The sequence below is a fragment of the Giraffa tippelskirchi genome, chromosome 2 (assembly GCF_054371585.1).
Source record: "Giraffa tippelskirchi isolate mGirTip1 chromosome 2, T2T-mGirTip1v1.2.pri, whole genome shotgun sequence".
Lineage (NCBI taxonomy): Eukaryota > Metazoa > Chordata > Mammalia > Artiodactyla > Giraffidae > Giraffa > Giraffa tippelskirchi.
Genome location: NC_137276.1, coordinates 177,582,272 through 177,599,123, shown reverse-complemented (window position 1 = coordinate 177,599,123; position 16,852 = coordinate 177,582,272). Strand labels below are relative to the sequence as shown.

At 47.1% G+C, this 16,852-nt stretch overlaps 1 protein-coding gene across 1 annotated transcript; it reads left to right on the top strand.

The window, feature by feature from the left end:
• The first annotated feature begins 1,195 nt into the window (after nucleotides 1-1,195).
• Nucleotides 1,196-15,797, top strand: TAGLN3 (transgelin 3). The gene is made up of 5 exons (XM_081573539.1): nucleotides 1,196-1,384; nucleotides 1,705-1,886; nucleotides 3,095-3,269; nucleotides 13,843-13,945; nucleotides 15,327-15,797. Exons 2-5 carry the CDS (start codon nucleotides 1,707-1,709, stop codon nucleotides 15,466-15,468), a joined length of 600 nt encoding a protein of 199 aa, XP_081429665.1. The 5' UTR covers nucleotides 1,196-1,384; nucleotides 1,705-1,706; the 3' UTR covers nucleotides 15,469-15,797.
• Nucleotides 15,798-16,852: the final 1,055 nt, after the last annotated feature.

The following is a 16,852-nucleotide window of genomic DNA, read 5'->3' as shown; positions in this document are numbered from 1 at the left end:
GAGTCCAGGCCCCAGCTGGCAGGAGATTTTTCTCAATACATGTATTGTTTGAGGTCATTTCCTGCACAGCTTCAAATCAATTTCCCACAGGGACAAAGATCACTATCCCATGTGCTAGACTTGTTTTATCTAATGTTCTGAGTCAACTAATCAATCTATTCCAGAGGAAAATTTTATATTTTATTTCTCTCCAGCACAGTACTTGACACAGTTAAATACTCAAAAAAAAAAATTGTTGTTCAATAAACCAAAGAAAATTTGTGATGTTTTTCCCATGAAAAATTGTGATGTTTTTCCCAGACTTACATAACACCAATAAGACTTAATTTTTTTTTTTTTTTTTTTTGCCACATCTCCCTGCATACAGGATCTTAGTAGTCTTCCAACCAGGGATTGAACCCATGTCCCCTTGCAGTGGAACCTATGAGTCTTAGCCACTGGACCACCAAGGAAGTCCCAACAAGACTTCACCTTTACCTCCAAGGGGCTTATAATCTAGGAAGACAAACCACCAAGACCTTCAGCAGTTCTAAAAATTTCAGGCCCACTTAGGTCTGAAGATTATTTGCAAGTTCTAGTTTTCTCACACCAAATATGCGGTGGCCACTGACAGTGTGTCAGCTGTGCCTTCCTGGTTCTTAATTAAAATAAACAGATGACATCTTTATAGAGACCTTTCACTCCAAGAGTTCTTCGTACATTGAACTCCTTTTAATTCATAAAACGTGTTCTCAGTGTTTTCCGATTAAAAAATCGCATTAAAACGCTATGCTCCTTGAATAAGTCAAACTGAGGCACAGCGGTTTCCCACCAGGATGGAAGTTTCTGGATGAAATCTGCCTGGCAGCAGAACAAGCTGAGCGTTGCAGCTCCCAGCCCCGCCCCTCCCGCCCCACCAGACAACTGTTCCCCTCCGGGCAGGGGCATAGTGGTTTGGCAACTCCTGACAGATGGACAGCTGAGAGAACGGACTCGCCCACAGGCCCCAGCCCCTGCGCAGCTGTGCGCGGGCCTTGTGCACGACGCCGGCTGTCCCCCGGAGCAGCAGAGAGATCTTGCGGCTGAGAAAGCAGCTCTCCGCGGGAGGGAGGCGGGCGGGCTTGACTGACACCCGAGAGGGCTGGCTTTTTGGGAGGCTCTTAGCAACGGCCCTGGTTTGACCCTCCTCAGCCATGAGAAAATCGAATCAGTGTACCCTTCTCCCATGCGCTTGTAGCATCAGCAGCGCAACGTCAAAGGGGCCTTCCTCCCTGCCTGTTAATTACCTGCTCTCTCCCATCTCGGGGTTCCTGCCTTTGCAAAAGTGCCTCTGGGAGGAAGGAAGAAACGACTACCATCAAGCCCCCTTGCTGCCCCGGGGCTTCAGGCTTGATTGTGAGTCCTGGTGCGTCGTTTCGTCTTATTGATAGGCAGGACTGAGAGGGGATATCCAGCCCCCCACCCCCCACCCCCCACCCACCCCCGCCCCCGGACCGGCAGGGGCTTTATTCTAAGAGTCATTGGAGCGTGGCTGCGCTTTTCTTTCCCGTTTGTAGGTGAAACTCCAGTGACTTCATTGGCTCCTTGATTTAAACCACGCCCGGCTCTCTGCCCGCTTTGCTGCTGCCGGGCCAGGCGGCCCAGCCACATCCCAGCCCCGGGTGCAGAGAGCCGGGCGGCTGCTCTATTGTGTGGATGCCTCGCGTGTCCTCTCTTCTCTTCCAGAGATGGCTAACAGGGGCCCGAGCTACGGCTTAAGCCGAGAGGTGCAGGAGAAGATCGAGCAGAAGTACGACGCAGACCTGGAGAACAAGCTGGTGGACTGGATCATCCTGCAGTGCGCCGAGGACATAGAGCACCCGCCCCCGGGCAGGGCCCACTTTCAGAAATGGTTGATGGACGGAACGGTAAGGGCCGGCAGCGATCCTAGTGGATGAGGGGCGAGCGGTGGGCAGGGAAGCCCTCCAGGGTCTCCTCTTTTTATGTGAGGCTGGCTGCCGGAGGAGCTGCGGCTGCCAAGCTCTTGTCTCGTGGGAAGGGAGATGGGAATGCCTTTATCTCTTCGGGGATGGACGATCTGGGCTCCCTGCTAGAATTCTCTCCCTAGATTAGAGGACCCTCCCCGCCCATCCCAGACATTACAGCTTGCTTCTGAGTGTTGGCAGATTGGAAGCCCTTTTGCTCTTTCCAGCGAGAGTAGAGATAAGTATTTCCTTGAGATCGTTCCATCCTTCTTAGTGCATCAGTTCCTGGAAGGGAGATGGGGGTGCGGGGGGAAGGTGGAGGGAGGATTCCTTCCCCCAGGAATAGTAGGTTGGTTATATAGTAAAACAAAGGAAGGGGTGGAGGAGTAGGACTCACCACCTTCCCATTCTTCCTGGAGCTATCCGCCTTGGGGATGCTCAGTGCCTGTCTGTTGAATGGATGGATTTTCATGAAACTGATGGGAATCCTTATTTGATAACTGCTTTTCTAAGGAGATGCTCCTGTGTATTTGGCTGGATGGGGACCACAGGCTCTGCCAATGCCGACAAGCCGACCTTTTCCCACAGGCTGTGATTTACTGTTACATAACTGCTGTCCCAGTCTTCTGTTGGGTTATGCCCAGCACTTTGGTTATAGGTATCTGGGGGGAGCCACCCAGTTTTGTTCCTTTACATGTCATTAGCCCTTACCCGATGCATTACTGAAGCCTGAGTCTGATCTGCCTTTCGATGGAAGAAATAATACTATATCATTCAACCTCTCTGGAAGCCACTAACTCATCCCTTCATTGAAAGCTTGAAATCGTGACTGCATCACTGCACACATTCCCTCTCTAAACATTCTTTCCTTCACCCAGAAAAAGGAAGGGAGGAATTAGGAGGGAAGAGGATTCCCAGGCTACTGGATTCACCACGGTCAGGAGCAGCCAGAGGATGGGTTTTTAGGATTCAGTGTGGGAACCTGGCCACCCAGCTGAGAGCCCATGCCTTTCTGGGGTGCCAGATTGGCCCACGCCCAAACCTGTAGTCTGTGCCCTGTGGGGGCCAGAATTCACTTTGCATTTAGGGACTAGTAAATACAAAGGGAAACACTGATTCTGTCCCCCCACCCCCACCCTTTCCCTCTTCAGGTCTTGTGCAAGCTGATAAACAGTTTATACCCACCAGGACAAGAGCCCATTCCCAAGATCTCAGAGTCCAAGATGGCTTTTAAGCAGATGGAGCAGATCTCCCAGTTCCTAAAAGCTGCAGAGATCTATGGCGTCAGGACCACCGACATTTTTCAGACCGTGGATCTATGGGAAGGTAAACAGCTTTCTCGTGCCTTCAGATCATTCTTCCCTCCCCCCACCCTTTTGCTTTTCTCTTTGTGAAACCTGCCCACAGTGTTCTTCCGTGTGCTTCCATGCGTGTGTGCGCATGTGATTTGAGTGTGTGAGAGGATTATCAGCTGTCACCCAGGCACACTGTTTGCCTCCTACTTTGTGATGTTCTATTGAAAGTGTTCCTCCTCTAAGGAACACACACCCCGGGACACAGCAGGGACACAGCAAACTAAAGGCATAAACAGAAGCCTCTGCGGAGAGGAAGCTAAAAAGTTTACAGGGATGCCTCTCCTTTCTCTTACTCCTCCCACAACGTAATTTTCTCTACAAGTGATAGCTCCTGAAGGGGATGGGGGTCGGCAAGTATGCCTCTGACTCACCAGCAGCCAGGGTTATAGACAAAGCTGCCTGGTGCAATTTTGTCATTCATTCTGAGAAATAATAGCACCCCAATCTTTTATTAAATGATTACCTGGGAGATTGATGACTATACCTTCCAGATGTGTATTTGCTCAGAGACAGTGACAAATGATTTTTTCTTTTATATTTGTGAATTGATTTAAGAAATCTAACAAGACATAAAAAGGAAATCAAGTTTCTAGACATATTATCAATCCACCATCATTAGGGAAAATGATGTGGATAGAGATACCACCAGAGAATTTGGGACCCATGGTCATAGGGCTCAGAGTCCCCTGGAGCCCAAATATACACTTCCATCCAATTATGTTTTTCCACACCAGGACTGCTGCAGTGAGGAGAGGGGGGACTTGTGTGAACAGGGCTGCCAGGTTGACGCTTTACTCTCATACCCATTGTCACCAGCTGTCATCAGTGGTTCAACCAACAGGATACTCAGGGCAGTGACTCTGCTGACAATGAGAATGGACAAACTTTCCTGGGATCAGGAGACAATGATATGTGAAGGGATATTCAGATGATGGTTGAACCATATTTCTAGCAGAAGACCATTCTGCTAAACACCTTATAAAGAAGCAATTGCCTCCTTAATCCTCACCCCTCCACACACACCCTGTCTTCATGTCATACACAGAACTGGCATTTCCTGTTTCCTTCACAGATGAGTACTTAAAAATCCTAAGATGCCAATCAGTTTATCAGTCATGTTTTGCTATTATTTAGAAGCTCAGATATTCAGACCTTTGGGCCAGGCCATTGAACCTCATGGACACTAGCCTCCAAATCCCCACAGAATGTCATCGTTGAGCTTTAGTCCCTGCTTTATAGGTCAAAACTATGCTGATTTTTCCTTGCTAATAATACCTATTGCTTATCAATATTTTCCTCAATGCTAGGCACAGCACTACTGCCTTTCTGCATAATACCAATCAATTCTCCTAACAATTCCAGGAGGGGGGGTGTTGTCGTATGACTGGTTAGTAACTAGCAGACCCAGGACTCAAACCCAGACTCTGTGATGTCCAAGGGTAGGTAGGGCCTTAATTCGTCTGCATGCCATCCTTTGGCCAGCATGCTATTTCCTTCCTCTACACCATGAGTGTGCTGTTGAGTCATAACCATGAGTGAGGAGATGAAGAGGAAAGGGAGGATGATTCAGGGCTGTGTGGGATGGAAGGTGAGAGCCCCTGTGCTGGCAGCTTTGTGTGAATGGAAGGCGTCCCGGAGAGTGCCCCCACCCCACCACGTACAGGAAATATACAGGATAAGGAAGAAACTGGGAGGGCTGGGGGAGGTGGGGAGGTGGGGAGGTGGGGAGCCTGAGGGTGCTTTTCTGTGCTGAGGAGGCTTTGCTTATCTTTCCTCTTTTTCCAAAGACCACACAGGTGAACTTTAGGCCCAGGAGGTGCTAGCAGTGAGGGGGATGAGGACAGGGGGCAAAGGTTCCCTGATAAGTAGAGTAGATGATGACGAAACTGGAGCTCACCCACAATTACTTATGTATATCATACTACCTGCCCCAACCCTGGGCATCAGCTACCTCTCAGGGAAGAGGGAGGTTGAGGGGCCTCAGTGTGACTGCAGGAGCCTGAGATGGGGTGGTGGAAGGGTGGGCTCCAAGGCAGGGTGATACTCCTAAAGAAAATGAAAAAAGCAGAAACTGGGAGGCGGACAGGTGGGCTCCCAGGGCAAAGAAAGATGGGGCTATAAAGGAAATAAGGAAGGCAACTGATTACTGCCAGGGCCCTGTGGTTGAGATGCTGTAGTCAGGACACCTGGCATAGAACAGATGCTTCAGAGTGTCTAGAGGCTCCAGGGCCTGGTGGGCCCCTCCATGGAGGGACAACTCAGGACTGAGGTTGGGAGATTCATTCTGTGTGCTAGAAGGGATACTTGACATCTCCCAGGAGCCCTGTCTGCAGCTCAGGCTGGTTACCATACAATGGAGCCAAAGGCAGGAAAGTGGGTTGTTTTGAGCAGAGATGGGGGAGTGATGTGGCGCTGGGTGAGTCCAGGAGTGAAACCCATGGAACAGCAGCACCGACAAGCGTGAGGCTGGATCCTTCTGCCAGAGCTGCCGGTCCCCTGCGAGTCTGGGGATGAGTAAGCTGGAGTCTAAGGGATGCCGCTGGGCAGGCTGGCAGGTGTCGATGTGTCTATGTGTGTGAGAGTGTGTCCATATTTGTGTGCTCAGCTATTGGACTGGCCATCCCCTTAGCTTAGTTTCACATTCTTCCTGTTCTTCTGCACCTGACCTGTGGTTTTAATGCTGTCATCAAATTTCACATTACTCACATTTACTCCTGATTCCACGCATTGTGGTCATGGTAGCTGTGGCTCCGAGGGGCCAGCCCTCCTTGCCTGGGTACTTCTCTTCCTTGTCTGCAGGCACTTTACACTCGACAGCTCTCAGTCCCTTGTCTCCCCTGCTTGGCATCTTCCTAAGTAGGGCTTTGCTTGCCCATGGCTGCCCAGTGACTCTGTGGTGCTCTTATGTCGCAGATGAATAAAGCCGCAGGAGCCCAAAGCTTGCCAAATGCCTTCTCTTTTAGCTTCAGTTGTTTAGACAAGCAGACGCCCCAGAGATATCCTTTATCTTGAAACTCCTTTTAGATACAAGGTGAAATGTTTGGAATGGATTTGGGGGCAACCAGAATAAAAGGTTCAAGGTCTTAAGAAGGAACCCAGGGCTGAATGGTCTAAAAAACAACCTAACTACAGAGATATAGATAAGGTTACTGGAGTTTCCCTTGAAGGAAGCTGGGTGACCTGTTCCTTTCAGTGATAGGGCAGCAGTGAGGGCAGCTTAGAGCCATGGAAGGAGAGGTCTTTCTCATGGATGGGAGAAGGTGGATGCCTGGCAGGTTTGGGATTCACCCGGGTCCCTGGAAAGTATGGATGGGGCCATCTCAGTTGTGACTCTGGAGAGCAATGGAGGTTGGTTTTCAGCATCTCTTCTGTGGAGGGAAAGAAGGAAGGAGAGAAAGGGAGGAGCCGGAAAAGGAGGGGTGTGTGTGTGTGTAACAGAGAATGCATGAGAGCAAGTGAGTGTGCTGGTCACAAAGCGTGCAAAGAAATGTCACCCTGGAGGGTAGGAGAGTGTAGACCCCTAAGTCAGAAATTAGACCACCAGATTCAAACCTCTGCTCCACCACTTACCAATGAGCTTTTCTAAGCTTCTATTTTCTCACTTGTAAAATGGGAATAATAGTGTCTATTTCGGAGCGTTGATGTGAGGTGTCAATGAGACAATGCATTAAAAGTGCTTAGCGCAGTGCTTCTACTATGGAAGAGTAGACCATAAAATATGATCGCAATTTTCAAGTTACTATTATCATTGTCACTTTAAAAAGAGTAATAGAAAGTGAGGGCAGCAGGAGCAAGGCTGGAAGGGCACATGTTCTGTCTGGAATGAATGGACTTCATTAAGGGCCTCACACAGCGGCTGGTAGGGTTGCCTGGATGACCTTCTCTCTCTCTGTCATCTCCAGTGGCTTCACCTCTGGCCATTCTCCAAAACGAGGGGCCATCTTTTGGGTCTCCTTATTTACTTTTTTCCACCTCTATGGTCATTACCCTTCATGTTTTTCCCCATAGTATTTGTTTTTATAGTATTTGTTTTTCCCCATGATATAGTATTTGTTTTTCCCCATGATATACCAAGACCAAACCAAGGGGTCTTGGTACTATGGGAAGAGCGTGAGTTTTAGCGTCATACTCCGTGACCTTGGTTAGACTGCTTAGTTTCTCAGAGGCTCAGTTCCCTTCTCTGTAATCAGCACTTCCCTTGTAGGATTCTTGCAAGGATTAAATGTATACAATGTCTAGCACAATGCCTGGCTAAGAGACACCTAATAAACATTTTTTTTCCCCTCCCCCTTTTTGGTTCCCATGCATAACCAGGCAATGAGCATTAGACACCTAGAATTCTAGAGTGTCAGAGTAGGCAAGATTCAAAGATCAATCAAATCTGATTGCTCTTCCCCATAATCCTACTGATGAGGGTCTGGGACACATGGTTTTATGCCGTCTTCCTGTTCCCCTCCTTGATGACTGAGTGTCAAAGAGGTTTATACTGGGGGTGGAGTGCCTGGAATATATTCCAAATATGGAGCCATATATGTTCTCTGGGAGGTGTCACTATATGTGTCATTCCTCAATAGCAAGAAAAGACAAGACTTTTCACCCAGTCTGAGAGCTGTTTGTGGATATTTTACGGTACCCGTAGTGACTTGAGACATTACAGAAATGCTTGCTGCTTGAAGCCTCCTTTTCTCTTAGAGCAGCCATTACTGCATTTACTCCAAGTACTGCTCACTCTGGTGTTTGGCGGGCTCTTCCTTCAGCAGTGGTCCTTCAACTGCCGTGTGCACCAGAACCTCCTGTTAGGCTTGTGAAAACCCAGAATACTGGACCCCAGCCCCAGAATTTTGGAGGTATTAAGTTTAGGGTGGGGCCTAGGGGTTTGCATTTCTTACCCATTCACAGGTGATACTGCTTCTGCTGGTCTGGGAACTCCACTCTGAGAACCACTGCCCTACAGAGTTTCTCAGGGAGGCAAGGAGCATAAATTTATAGAGCCCACAGAGCAGCCCAGCCTACCCTCTGACGTTTCCCCCTGATCTAAAGCAATAGTTTTCTACCTTGAGTGGAGAACTGAGAGTTATGCCTAAGTTATTACTCAGGAAAATAAGTGTTTTTTTAATCCACTGACTGCTTTCTCTATAAGTCCCAGAAAGACCGAAAAAACAAAACAAAACAAAAAAACAACCAGTACTCTAAAAGCAACAAGGTGGAGTCAAGAATAATGTAAAATAAAAGTAATTCCAAAACAAGAGCTTTGAATGTAAGACTGAGTTTTAGTATTGAAAGCAGAGTATCCAACCTGACTCTACCTGCCCAGATGACTCCTCTGGCCTTGTTTCTTTCTCTTTAACTTTTTGTTTATTTTTTCTACCCAAAGACATGCATAAGAGCATGAAAATAATTTTAAAAATTAAGGGAACAGAATCCTTGTTCAGGTATCTTTTCGGTAAAAGCCTTCAAACTCTATGGGCACTGGGGTTTCTTATAATGTAGAACCCTTGGCCCCTCCCCTGGGACACGATCCTTTAATTGCTGGAGTGTAAGACAACATCTGGGAGATACTGCGCTGTGATAATACAGTAAACAGGGAATAGAGTGCTGTCAAGTAAGTTGCTATAAGAGATTCTGACAAGGAAAGCTATCTTGCCACCATCTCTTTTTACAATTGGAAGTCTAATATTAGTTTCCCCTATGATAGTGGGCTGGAAGGGTTCAGCACCCTGATTAAAATCCTGAGCTGTTAGTGTAAACTTGGCCCCTCTCTTTTGTCTATCACTTTTCTTCTGTGGCCAGTGGTCTCATTTGTAGATCACCACCTGGACTCTGGGCTTCCCTGGTGACTCAGTCGGTAAAGAATCTCCCTGCAATGCAGGAGACTCGGGTTCAATCACTGGGTCAGGAAGGTCCCTTGAAGAAGGAAATGGCAACCCACTCCAGTATTCTTGCCTGGGAAAATCTCATGGACAGAGGAGCCTGGTGGGCTACAGTCCATGGGGTCGCAAGAGTTGGACACAACTTAGCGACTAAACCACCACCGCTACCTGGACTCAGTCTCATTCATACACTCCCGGCATCTAGAAAAGTCCCAGCACCTAGTTGGTACTTTAGAACCATTCTCCTCCTCCCCCTTCGTCCTCTTTCATACTCTTTTTCTTGGAGAAATAGCCTTGAACAGCAGTTTCAAGCTGCCTTGTCAAAGTATTTAGGGGTAGTTTTCAGGAAGCAAAGCAATTCCAAGCTTCTGAGGTTCTGAGCAGCCTCCCCAATGTGGATTTAACTATTGATGTTACTTCTGACTTTGTGGAGAGTAGCTCTGAAGGAAGCAGTTATTGCTTAGCAACTTTAATTTAGTAACTACCACATATCAGACATTGGGATGTTTTTAAAAATTAAAAAAATATAGTATTGGGGGCAATGCTTGCATGTCCATCTGGCTGCATCAGAATCATCACAGGAGATTATCCCAGCATCTGAATTTTCAAGATCCTCAGGTAATTCTGATGATCGGTCTAGTTAGGAATCACCAGGTGAAATCCATGTTTCTTAAACTTGTCTGATGGCATGAATCATATGGAAAGATTATTAAAAATGCAAACTCCCAGGCCCCACCCAGGACTGCCAGATAAATCCCTCCTTGGAATGACCTCAAATTTCATATTTTTTTTTTTAAAGAAAGTCAGAAAAATTTCATATTTTTAAAGTGTTCCCCCAACCTCATCCATAAATAATTCCAGAAGCTTGGGAAACCATGTTCTATAGCAGGCTGGGTTCTAGGCAGATGGATGTGAGGTTTTGATTCAAGCAGTTTAGCTTTTGCCGCTTTATAACTGGCTCACTTCACAGATCTTTCCTAACCTCACTGCTCCTTCAAACATTTCAGTGTTTGACTCTCAGTGACAGGAATCAACTTCCAAAAACAGCCCCCTTCTACCCAATAGCACTTGATCTGAGCTTCTGAACTGGCAAGAGAAATGAGGCTGGAATAGAGGCTTTCTTCCCATTCAGTTCACCCAAAACAGTAGAATTCTTTCCAAAGTGTGCCTTTTAGAAAATAAAATAGACATGAACTGGTTACAGAAGGCAGATTTCTGTTCATTATATTACTTAATTTGATAATAATTATTTTAACTTGACCTGCAAACTAGAGGGGATCTCTGGGCCCCAACTGCTTTCTTTTGCTTTAATCTGACTAGGGTTGAGAAATTATTCCAAACAAAACAAAGATTTGAGGTCATTTGAAATTTGTGCCCCAGATTTAATCGGGATTTTATGCCTGTGGGAGATGGCAGTGTGGCCTCCTAGACTGTTTGTGGGCTTTGCCTTCAGACAGACCTGAGCTAGAGCTTGGCCCCGATTTACTTGTTGGGTAGCTCCGGCAAGTTAATTAACTTTCCTAAGTTAATTTTTCCATCCACCTGTTGGGAGAATTCATGTCAAGTCCATGGGGGTCAGTGAAACTGTTAGTCGCTGAGTCGTGTCTGACTCTTTGCAACACCATGGACTGTAGCCCGTCAGGCTCCTCTGTCCATGGAATTCTCTAGGCAAGAATACTGGAGTGTGTAGCCATGCACTTCTCCAGGGGATCTTCCCGACCCAGGGATTGAACCCGTCTCCTACATTTCAGGCAGATTCTTTACCGTCTGAGCCACCACTTCGCAGATGGCTCTAGTGGTAAAGAATCCGCCTGCCAGTACAGGAGATGTAAGAGACATGGGTTCAACCCTTGGGTTGGGAAGATTCCCAGGAGGAGGGCATGGCAATCCACTACAGTATTCTTGCCTGGAGAATCCCATGGTTAGAGGAGCCGGGTGGGCTATGGTCCGTAGGGTCACAAAGAGTTGGACACGACTGAAACGACTTCGCAGCAACTGCTACAAAATGGAGGTCACAGTCACATATAATGAAGTGTTTTTGAAGTGAAAGTCGCTCAGTTATGTTCGACTCTGCGACCCCATAGACTGTAGCCTGTCAGGGTCCTCTGTCCATGGGATGCTCCAGGCCAGAATACTGGAGTAGGTTGCCATTTCCTCCTCCAGGGGGTCTTCTGACCCAGATATCAAACCGAGGTCTCCCGTATTGCAGGCGGATTCTTTACCAGCTGAGTCACAAAGGAAGCCCACAAACAGTGGAGTGGGTAGCCTATCCCTTATCCAGGGGATCTTCCTGATCCAGAGATCGAACCCAGGTCTCCCACATTGCAGGCATATTCTTTACCATTGTAGCTACCAGGGAAATCAATAAAGTGTTTAGCTTATCATTTATAACAAATCTCTTGTCTCTGGACCTTTCTTTTTTAAAAAAGTTCAGGATGGGGAACACATGTAAACCCATGGCTGATTCATGTCAATGTATGGCAAAAACCACTACAATATTGTAAAGTAATTACCCCAACTAAAATAAATAAATTTATTAAAAAAAAAAAAAAGTTTTTCCAGTTTGTCCCTGTCTAATGCCTGTTTACCCAGTTTCTTCTGCCCAATCATGCAATTTCTTCCTTTTCGATGCTTCTGGCTTGAGAGTGGAGTGGGATTTATAGGTATACATTCCTGGATATCTTCCCCTTGCCCCCCAGCTTAGTTCCCTCTCTCCTCCTCTCTGGGCTCATGCAGTGTGTGTGTTAGCCCTATGTGATAGAATGGGGGCTAGGTCTATGGTTTAACAGAGCTTACTTCCCATCCCTGGCTCCAGGGTAGTATCTGTGGCTGCTTGCCAGGTGCCAGGCTCCACATTTCCCCAGATCCTGGACATGCCAGATGTGCTCTTTCCAACCACCAGGCACAGATTTCCGGTGTGCTTCCTGTAGAGAGTGGAGATGAGTGATGTACCTAGACCTTCCTAAGCTTCCATGTGCTTCAGTTTCTCGAGTTTCTCTTTAACGACTCACTGCTTGAAAGCAATCCCTCTCCCTGTCTCCTCCCGAAGTGATCTTTCAGAATATCATCACGACAGTTCTATCAAAAAAAATGTATCCTATGATACAGTGACAGTCACAGAAATGCTTTAAATCTGTGGAAGAGAGGGAACATTCTCATAACCTCTCCTCCATTTCCTCCCTCTGACTTCTCAGTATCCCTGGGGCCTGCTTCCTTCCATCCGCTGCCCAGATCCTCCTTTCTCCACCACCCCAGCTGTTCTTGCATCTGGTGTGGGGCTCTCCATTGAGAAACTTTCATCCTTGTATGTATTATCCATCCCACAGGGCCTCACAATCCAGGAAGTTGTCCTGTGGTTAATGTGGGCAATGGGGGCGGGGAGGAGTGGGGAGAGAGATGAGGATCTGCTGTCTCTCTCTCCTCTTTGAATAAATGGACATCCTGAACTGGACTTCCTCTGCGGGCCTGAATAGTTTATTTTGTTGTAGTTATGCTCCATTCTCACTTTCTGTCTGCCTTTCCCCTGCTATTCTGTATTTCCTGGGGACTGGGCTACAGCAGCCTGCCCCGGGGAGATTGCAGACGGTTCACTCAGTCTCAAGAGGAACTTTAATGTCTGCCCTTAACTTTCACAGCCCCTGCTAGGCTGAACACTGCACCTCTCCCCGAGCCTGGGGCTTTAGCTTCTGCACTCCACACTTGTGCTGTGTGTATGCCTTTGATCTGGTTCTAAATTGTGGGGCTAAGCACACAGTAGCAACTTCCCTTTTCCTTGTCCAGGCCATGTCAGCTGGCTAGAAGCGGGGAGGGGAGAAAGGATGGGAAGAGGAGACTGCCTTGTGGCCCAGTTGTCCGCTCCGTGGGTGAAGGGTCCCAGGGCTCTTTCGGTGACAGTATGCCCCTTCCCCCTGAGTGAGGGGGCATGCCTCTCCTTCACTCTCTCTCAGTCTCTCCTCCTCTCTCCCTCCCTCACTCTCTCCCATGCAAGCCATTTATTTATTATCTCCATTTAGCTCCTATCAAGCAGCACAAAATGAAGAGCCTCTCACCATGTCATACTGGATGCTCTCTGTGTTGATTTGCTTTTCTTCATCTGCCAGGCCTCTGGCCCAAAGAACCAAGTGAATACTCAATTTGATGCACATGGGTGATTTTAGACCCTTTTAACCCAGATAAAGTAAAAGAAAGAATCTTCCTGGGGTTTGGTGCAGTTCATCCATCCAGTCAATATCTTTCCAGTTTCCTTTTCTCTTTTCAGTCCAGAGGACAATCTCCTGTGCAGACCCCCACACCAGCCTGCCCACAGCACCACCTCTCACACTGCTTGTAGAACCCTCGGAGGCTGGGGCCTCTGCTAAGGGCAAGGACCCACCTCTGTCTGAATTGCTCAGTTATTGGAATGTGTTATGCATGCAACTGGGAGTGGATTAGAACCTGGGTATCTCTGGCATGCACCACATAAAGGATAATTAGTCAGGAGATTTTTTGTTCCTTTCTGAGGTGTTTAGCTATGGTTGTCTTTGGGCCACTTTGAGGAGTATTTTGTATCCCTCTCCCTCGAGTGTGCTCAACTACAGCCTCCTATGAGAACTTCTTCCCAGAGCTCCAGCCCCATCCTCCTCGACGCCTCGGCCCCGACACATGCTTGGCTTTAATCTCTCCATTGGCTTCCAGGGAAGGACATGGCTGCCGTGCAGAGGACCCTGATGGCTCTGGGCAGCGTTGCTGTCACCAAGGATGATGGCTGTTACCGGGGAGAACCATCCTGGTTTCACAGGTACAAAGGCCTTTCCAGTCACACACCCTTCCCTTCCCTGGGCTGAGGATGATTTTTTAAAAAGTGAGCATCTGAAGCCTTGGAGCTCCCCGGAGGCTGTTTGGACACAAAGTTCAGGCTAGGAACAGACACACACAGCCCCACAGCTGAATCTCCCGGCACAAGGCTAGACTGATGCTGCCAGTTCAGGTGAATAGGGCTTTTCCTGCTTTTCAGATACCTGAACACTGCAGCTCTGCCCACATTGTGTCTCTCCTGAGATGGAGCAGAACTGAATGGCTTTTCTCACATGTGTCTTGATGTCCGAGTTTGGTTTTATTATGAGCCAAGTTGCCCTGAATGTACGTATTTATTTATTTATTTTCCCACACAATGACGGGAAAATATGTTTTATTTGTTGGGACAGTCCTGTCATCCCAGCATATCCATTAATAGCATTCTCTGTCACTCTCAGAGGTGGCCTGAAGTGGATAATAAATTATATCGTCGTGTCAGTAAAGGGCCTTTTCCTAAAGAAATTTGTTTTGCTGTTTTTTTGGGGGCGGAGAGAGGTAGCAAGGGAGCTTAAAGTTAACCCAGTAGTTCAGTGGGAGATGAAAAGAGCGCGTTGTACAGATAATTGACCCTTCATTCCTCTAATCCCCTCTTCTTCTTGACAGTTTAAAAAGATACCAGCTTGTGGCAATTTAAATGAACCTGGTCTGAAAAGCTCCTAGATATTGCCAGGTGAAACCCTGGTTTTAGCCCCCGTTTTGTTAGTGATCTACCGTGGTCTATATGGCCCATAAAACCAGCATTATTTACTATCTGGCTCTTCACTAAAGTTTGCAGACGTCTGTCTAGGGTAAGAAATTTCGCCTCCTTAACTCACTACGTTCCTCAGCTCTAAGGTGGGACGTTCATCCTTGGCCCCATACAGAAAAGGGTGGAGTGGGATTAATGAAATGCTTTATAAAAAAGAGCTGATTTTAATTTTCACAAGGGCTTGAGGTAACTGGTGAGAGGAGGGACAGGAAAACTGTCTGAGAGTAAAAACTCCAGAGAAGCAGCACTGGTTCTTTGCTGTGGAAATTCTGGAAATTCACTCGAGGATTAGAGAGGTCGTGTATTATGGTAGGGCCCATCTGTGGCAGGGTCATGGTCCAGGTGGTGCCATAACTCAGGGTAGTGTCGTAGCTCAGGGTAGGATCATAGCCAGGGTAGAACCATAGCTCAGGTAGGGTCATAGCCCAGGATAGAACCATAGTTCTTGGCAGGACTGTGGTTCAGAATAAGGCCTGTCCTTCTAATTGGTGGCCCCCAAAAGAACATGTCTAAATGCATATCTTGGGAAAGGTTTAAAAACGGAATGAAATTGTTCCATCTCATTTCCTCTGCCCAGGAAAGCCCAGCAGAATCGGAGAGGATTTTCCGAGGAGCAGCTTCGCCAGGGACAGAACGTAATAGGCCTACAGATGGGCAGCAACAAGGGAGCCTCCCAGGCAGGCATGACCGGGTATGGAATGCCCAGGCAGATCATGTAAGACGCCATGTCCCACAACCTGTAAAGGACGAAAGTGCCGCATCGTGGTCTCTATGATAAAGAAGTAGTTAGTCACCTTCTGACCTTCTCTTCTCAAAGCCTCCTGCCCCTGGTTTTTGCAAGTGCTGCATTTCTGCTGCGAATCCACGTTGCCTACTGCTGCCACCTCCTGTTCATTTAGAACTATGCAAAGACTCCGCTTCCTCTTCCTCAGTTCCTTTGCCCTAGAAGCCTTCGTTTGTCTGATTATTTATTTATTTATTTGCCAAAAATTTCCCTCCTCAACTTACAGAATGCACCTAATAAACAAATTAGTCTTGTGTCCTCAAATGTAAAGTTTCTTCTTTGTCTTTAGGGACTTTGCAAGCAGGGCTGGTCATTTCATTCAAGAAGCCAGCAATATGGAATTAAGCTGTATCTGTAGCTGTGGAAATGTACGTTAACTTTCAGGTAGCCCTTGCAAGGTTATACTGATCATCTTGACAGTTGCAGTAAAAAGTTTCGGAATAGTTTTGCCCGCTCTGACAGCCTGAAGCCAAGAGCTCAAGAACAAGGTCTTTGGCCCCCACATATTTTTTGAGTACTTACCTTATGTTTATTATGCCAGACTCTGGTCAGGGGGTGGGGGAGACAACACAGAAATGAGCACTCCAAAGCCCCAGTTCTTCAGGGGCTCATGTATAGATGCCCAGAAAGTATGGAGGGTGGTTATACCAGTTGGATGAGTGATGATTGAAGAAGAGAGCAGTTTTCCCTTCTCTGTCAATAATCTTCTTCCCCATAGGCCAGATTCTGGGTCTGATGCAGATATTTATACAGTTTCTTCATTAGCCAGAAGTGATAAGCAATCTACATTGCTCTCTGTAAACATTTGTTTACTGAACACTCTTGAACTTTGCCTAAGACTGGATCTAGCTAAGATGAAATGTTTTAAATATTTCTCTCATCCATGAAAGCTTAAGAAGGCAAATAAACCTTGGGAACCACCAATTCATCTTACTCTTTCCTCCCAGTGCAAAAGGAAAACACTGTGATTCATTTAGTAGAAAAATAAGTAAAAAAACAAAGTCTTTTACTCATATAATGAATTGTTAACTAACAAGAAAAGGTAAAATAAATGAAACTATAGACAGTGCCACACTTCTAGATGCTGGATGATGGTTCGTCAGACTGTTTTTTTGCAGTTCTAGGCTTCCATAGAGAGTTCTGCAGGATTTCCATGGGGCTGAAGTGGGGTGGGGAGGAGGCCAAATTCTGGGCCTTACTTCTTCACATAGGGCTTCCCAGGTGGCGCTAGTGGTAAAGAATCTGCCTGCCAGTGTAGGAGACATAAAAGACATAGGTTCAATCCCTGGGTTGGAATATCCCCTGGAGAAGGAAATGGC

Coding starts and splice junctions, on each gene's coding strand:
- TAGLN3 (XM_081573539.1), top strand. CDS start 1,707: ATGGCTAACAGGGGCCCGAGCTACGGCTTAAGCCGAGAGGTGCAGGAG. Junction 1,887..3,094: donor AATGGTTGATGGACGGAACG/GTAAGGGCCGGC, acceptor TTCCCTCTTCAG/GTCTTGTGCAAGCTGATAAA. Junction 3,270..13,842: donor GACCGTGGATCTATGGGAAG/GTAAACAGCTTT, acceptor ATTGGCTTCCAG/GGAAGGACATGGCTGCCGTG.